The sequence below is a fragment of the Ixodes scapularis genome, unplaced genomic scaffold (genome assembly GCF_016920785.2).
Source record: "Ixodes scapularis isolate PalLabHiFi unplaced genomic scaffold, ASM1692078v2 PGA_scaffold2__306_contigs__length_199485367, whole genome shotgun sequence".
In the NCBI taxonomy this organism is placed as follows: Eukaryota; Metazoa; Arthropoda; class Arachnida; order Ixodida; family Ixodidae; genus Ixodes; species Ixodes scapularis.
The window spans coordinates 53,070,240-53,076,674 of NW_024609857.1; the positions used below are offsets into that span (position 1 = coordinate 53,070,240).

The 6,435-nt window shown below is 46.9% G+C and overlaps 1 protein-coding gene across 1 annotated transcript; it reads left to right on the forward strand.

Annotated features, from left to right (window-relative positions):
• Positions 1 to 2,457: 2,457 nt before the first annotated feature.
• Positions 2,458 to 5,995, forward strand: LOC121048219 (putative nuclease HARBI1). Its single transcript, XM_042291393.1, has 4 exons — positions 2,458 to 2,801; positions 3,616 to 3,942; positions 4,269 to 4,430; positions 5,838 to 5,995. The coding sequence occupies exons 1-4, from the start codon at positions 2,522 to 2,524 to the stop codon at positions 5,993 to 5,995; spliced, it is 927 nt and encodes a 308-aa protein (XP_042147327.1). The 5' UTR covers positions 2,458 to 2,521.
• The last annotated feature ends 440 nt before the right edge of the window (positions 5,996 to 6,435 follow it).

The following is a 6,435-nucleotide window of genomic DNA, read 5'->3' on the forward strand; positions in this document are numbered from 1 at the left end:
AAAAAAAAGAAGAAAAGGAAGAAATACACCGTTCCACGAAAGGGTCTCTGTTTTCTGCCATCCAGGTATGTTCGGGGACAACGTTTCCTGGCCTTTCAGAGGACTCCAAGACCGCGCATACACAGCTTTGATCAGCGCTCTGATTAAACGAGCGCACGGGTACCATTAGCTTCGGCTTCATTGCCAGAAAAGCTTTCACTATGTATAGATAATGGGGCTCCTCCTCGGACACCCTTATCTCAGTAGCCAAAGTTTTAAGCACCCGAAGCTTCTCTGCGTCTGTCTCGCGCTGGGCCATTAGATGTCTGTAGACAGGAAAATTTGCTATCAATACGGGTTTAGGTTGCCGGGAAGATAGCGGAAGAAAAGCCGAGGCTGCACGAAACCGGTGGGACACTGTCGAGTGCGACTTTATCCACAAGCAGTCGGTCCGCTGACGGTGTCCACACGAGCCAATCACAGAAATTTGAATTTTATGCAAGCTTTAGTGGGGATTTTTGTGTATTTTAGAGGAAACAGCTTGGCTATGATACTCTGTTCGAAAAAGGGAGCTGTTTATGCCGTCCTTTTTTGGGTTCAGCGTTTATCTGCGTGCGGGTTTAATTTTCGTGCACGGATATGAATCAAACTCAAAGGGTTATTGTGCCCCTCCCCCCGCCCCGCTCTCTCTCTCCCCGCAGCCCAGAAGAGAGAAAAAAAAGAAGGAAGGTCAGGTACACACATAAAAAAGTAACATTTTAATTACTTCCATAAGATCGCGCGTCACCAACTGTCTTTACGCGACGATTGTTCGCGGTATTCAGACGGCTCACAATATTCCCAAACATGTCGGTCTGATATCGCGTGAAGGTGTTTTTTAGCACCCAAACGCTTGCTTGCCTGCCGTTTTCAAACGAGGCTATCTATATACGCCCAAAACCGTCCTCGCAAACCTGCCGCCACCGACAACAAAATTGGCGTGCAACTCCAAACGCATATTCGCAAATTCAAAAAACCGAAAAAAAAACAAAACAAAACAAAAAAAAACGTTTACACTGTTTCTCACGCCGCGTGGCGCGTGCGAGAAAGCAGATAGTATACAAAGTCAGCACGCTCACCCAATATGATCAGTCACGGCTCGGTCTCTGTGCTCGTGTCTTTCACATTTTTCACAGCGTAAATCGGAGACGAAGCACGGGGCGTCCATTTCCACCTGTCGCATGTTTCTTTTTTGTTTTGTTTTGTGTGCAAAACTGTGTTTTGCTTTGGATCGGTTCCTCTCTCTGCCCCTTTCTCTGCGGCGTAATGTATTACAGATGCGGCGGCCATCCGGTATGGGGCTGGGTGCCGTCTCGCGTGCATAACTGCGGCCGCGTCTCCCGCGAAGCCGAGCGAACGAAGCCGTCGGACGGCTTGAAGAATGAGTTTCGTTCAACGTGCACTTCAGCCTCTTGCGCCTGAGTGCGTGGTCGCCGTCCTAGCGTCACCCCCTTCTCTCTCCCGATTTCTTTTTTATCTTTCAAGTTTGTTTTCTGGATATTTGTGTTGTTTTTTTGTTGTTGTTGTCCTTTTGAGGTTCGTTTGTCTTTCCAGGGGTGTCTTCTGTGGTAACCGGACAAAAGCTCACCGGACTAAAGCTCACCGGACAGAAGCTCACCGGACAAAAGCTCACCGGACAAAAGCTCACCCGTTTTTTGACAGACCCGGACAAAAGCTCACCCGTTTTTTGACAGACCCGGACAAAAGCTCACCCGTTTTTTGACAGACCCGGACAAAAGCTCACCTCGATTTCTTTTTTTTTTACTATCCGGGCGAAACACGGGCTGAAATAAAGTGCGGACGCAATGGACATTGGACCATTTTTAGGAGAACTTGTACCTCATCCACCATTGAGTTGAGAATTTTTTAAAAATAATTTGAAAGAACGGGAGTTTGGCCTTTTGGAAAAGTACAAAACAGATGACCAATTTAAAAAATTGTGCGGTATTTTAGATAGGCTCGGGTTCCTTCCATCACAGCTTGTTCCACAAGAACTGACCACCAGGGAAAAGTCTACCGGTGACATCGCTACCTACTGGACTATTTTGATTGCACGTATTTCAACGGCCGCTTCCGTTATGCTTCTGTTCCATCTGCGGCGGCACCCAGAGCGAATTCTTCCCTTCGCCTGACTCTGCGCCGACGGCGACCGGAGTTTCCCCCTGTACGGAGGAATATGTACGACACCACTCTTCAAGATAAAGACCGGAGGCCGGATTCACGAAGCGAACTTACGCCAAAAAAGTGCGTAAGACAAATCCTGAGAAGAAATCGGTATTCACGAAACGAAATCGTCGTAGCTTTTGCGTAACTTACGCCAAAATCCTACGACAGCCTCCGAGGTGTCTTACGCACTTCTTAAGATCGAACATCAAACATGGCTGCCTACGTCGCCTGGCTGCTTCGGCGCGACGAGCAGAGAAGTCTGAGGCGGGAGAGGTTGTTCCGGAGCCGCATAACGATTAGAGATGTGCCGGAGCATATCTTGGAGCGCTACTACCGCATGCCCAAAGAGGCGATACTTGGATTGTGCGATGCGCTCGCCCCAAGCCTTCGCCGGCCGACGATGCGCAGCTGCGCACTACCGGTCGACGCTCAAGTCCTGCTGGCCCTCCGCTTCTATGCCAGCGGCAGCTTCCAGTCGGTCGTGGGCGATGTGGTCCATTTAAGCCAAGCGAGTGCATCACGAGTTGTGAACAGCGTGAGCCAGGCCATCGTCCTCATGGCCACGGAAGGAATCCGCTTCCCCACGACGCGGAGAGCGGCGTCGCTCACCTCGTTGGGTGAGCAGTACGGTTCACGCCCATTTAACGAAAATATTGTCGATTTCGCGGTTTTTTTTTTTTTTTACTACCTCTTCTAGGAATGCACTAAATAATCGTTGTCAGTGTGTCGGCGGCGTGATGAGTCGTACGCCGCCGACCGCGGTTAGCCGCGGTCTGCTTTCGAGCTCGAAGCATACTGCAGGTTTGGGGTGCATGTTAAACGTGCTCTGACACTCTTGGGTAAATAAAAAGAGTAGTTGACGTGTTCGGAGCAGGTATGCCGCAGCAGACAGCGAAAGCATCGTAGAGTTTCCCACTTGTAATGAGTGTTGCATGATTATGATTTAGTTTTCTCTTTTGACGACACTGAGTCGGTAAGAACAACTTGTTGCGTTAGTTTGCGGGGTATAACAACTGTGACAGCTTCGTGAGTCGCAATACAAGCCCTTATAAAATGTTACGTCGTTCGGTTGGGATCTGAATACCTTTTTACGCTAGTACTGATCAAATTTGTCAAGCACACATACAGCTATTTTCTTTCCTTCTTTTCCATCATTACTTGGAGGCATATGATGAGTACAGTTCATGCAGTTATAGTTTTTGCATGCTTGTCAGGCAACTATGCTTGCTACATTTCCACTGATGGCAAAGAGTAAACGTTGGAGCCTTCTTGGCCCAAAGAGAGCAGCAGCGTAGCAGATGAAAGCTCTCTGCAGGAGTTGCACACACCGCCAATACATTGTCACACGCCTCCTTCTTTCGATAATCCAATTACTCAACTAGGGTCGTAGCGTTGACAATTTCCGAGTTATGATAAAAAGTGTAGTAGGATAACAGCCCTGCTGTGTTTCAGTGCCTGTCCTAACATTACTTTTCGTTCATTCTGCAGCGTTCCTTGGGATTGCTGGCTTCCCGAGGGTGTTAGGGTGCATTGATGGCACCCACATTGCTATCAAGGTGTCCAAGGAGGACAAGCCTGCCTATTTAAATCGAAAAGGGTACACCTCCATAAACGTGCAGGCCATCTGCAACCCAGAGTGCATTATCACAGAGTTGACTGTGAAGTGGCCGGGGAGCACCCACGATAGCTACATGTGGAGGAACTGCGACCTCTACGATCAGTTTGCCGCAGGCACTGGTCCTGATGGTTGGCTGCTGGGTAAGTTTTTTTAGGTTTGCTATAAAGCATTGTCACACAAACAAGATTAGTGTAATGCAAGCTACAGTCAACAGACTGATTGAAAAAGGCATCCAATCATTTCACATGGTTGCTTTTGAGGCACTTTGATGAAAGGCACTCTTTGGTTTTGGCCAAAGCAAAATTTTAATGAACACCCAAAAGTATCTTGTATTGGCAGTTGTGTTGTCTATTGACAAGCCTGGAGTGCAATGCCTTGGAGCACTTGGGGGTACATTTTAAAAACCATAAAAAGTAAATGTGTCGGCATGAAAGAGACTGTTGAAGCCTCTTTTCGTGCAACGCAGGAGATGCTGGTTATTCGGTCCAGCCATGGCTGATGACGCCCATCAGGACGCCGAAGGATCAGCCTGAGGAGGATTACAACGAGGCCCTCACAAAGACCCGACAGGTCATTGAGCGGACATTCGGAATCCTGAAGACGAGATTCAGGTGCCTAGACAAGTCTGGTTATTCTTAGCGATCAGAGTGGTTTGAAGGAAAACCAGCGATTGGTGTGTCTATTCAGGTGCCTGGACAAGTCTGGTGGGGTACTGCAGTATCAGCCGAAAATCTGCTGCCGCATCATCGTGGCCTGTGTTGTCCTGCACAACTATTGCAGGCGGCACCATGTCTCCCTCGATGAACCGCTAGGTAACATTATTGCAAAGTCACACTTTGATACGTTTTTCCACGATACTTGCACACATCTCCTCACCTCACACTCACAGTCCTCAATGTTTTGGGGCTCCCTACATGTAAACAATACCGTAATATCCTGAGAGATCACCCATTCCCAAAAGATAGCCCATCCTGATTTGTAGCATGATTTTTAATTTATTAATTGGTGAAGTTAAACTGACTTTTGAATGCTGAAAGTTAGTTCACCCCCTAGTTTCAGTTAATGTGCTATGTTATAGGTGGGGTATCTCTCAGGATATTGTGGTAGTGTGATAACTAAATAAATTTACATTTTCAATTGTGATTTCTTTTTTTTGGCATGGAAAGTCTGTTTGCATTGATTACATGCGGCACCATGTCTCCCTTAATGAACTGCTAGGTAACATAATTGCAGGGTCACACAATTGAGAGGTTTCTGTTTGCCCCTTTTTCATAAGTTACATTCTTCCCAAGTTCATTGATTCTGCCGCATACAACAGCAGGCCTTTCTAGTTGCAATCACACAAATGCCAGTGTGGTATCGCATGCCTTGCACCGACGCTCTTGTTGGATCACAGGAGCCATCCCTTGTATGATTTGCTAATGTCATAGTGAAACGGAGTCTAGCAGTCGTGACACTGCACTGGCCATATTTCTCATCTACTTTAGACCAGCGTTGCCACGCAGAAGCAGACCAACATTACACTGTCTAAAAAAATACTATACTTATACAAAAACCATACGCCTCTAACTTGCGAGATGCGTGCCATGAGCAAGCTCTGGAGAAGCAAGATGGCACCTCGAGAGCTCTGGCAGTGCTGTGGTACTATTTGCTTCCAAGGGCTGCGCGAGGCATGCATTGCACGCATTGCCACACTTGATGCCACTTGTACTCTGATGCAATTAAATGATGAAAAAAATTTCAATGCATTTCTATTGCATGTCTATTTTCAGTAACTAGGCGTAAACATTCATTATACTAATAGTCGGTGACAGGTTAAGAGTGAAGTGGAAGCTCCTCCCCCTCTTGCCACTTTAGCAGAGCAAACTCTGGAGAGGAGGTTGCCTCCTCTCCAGCTTTCGATCCACCGTAGGGGAGGGAGGTGGGAGGAGCTTCTACTGTACTCTTAACCTGTCACCGACTACAGTGAGCATTTCTCGCATCAAGAAGCAATATTATTGAGGAAACTTGCCAATTACTGTCCTTTTCTTTGCAGTTGACCTGTCGGAGGACGAAGAGGAGGAGGAAGAAGAGGAAGACGAGGACGAGGAGAACAACAACAACTGTCCCAGAGCCACAAGAACAAGGAGAGCACGACCCATGGTAGCGGGCACAGCTGCTAGGAGTGCCCTTGTCCGCAATGCTTTTACATGAGCCAGAGCCGTGAGCCACTAGCTACTTTCACGAGCTGGACAAAAGTGGGTTTTTTGAGTGAATTTTTTAACCAGCTTTTTCTTTTTGAACAATGACACTCTTTAAGCCCAAGATAGTTGCAACTGTTGTCAAAGTTTTTATGTTCTGTGTCATCAAGAAAACGTGTATCACTACTGCATGATGCACGGTAAAACCCCAGGTTAGCAGTGCCACTGCCCTGGCCAAGTTGCTCATCTACAGCTAAGAGACAAGTCTTGATGGCGGACTAACATCATACTGTATAAACATTAAAAAAAAGACAATATTGAATTTTTGGTATGTGGAACATTGTCAAACCTTTATTTTAATGTAAAAAATATGCACTAGCCAACGTCCTGTGTATATACTTTTAAGAAAGATTTATTGCACTTTAGAAAACATGTCTTGCACTTTGAAGAACG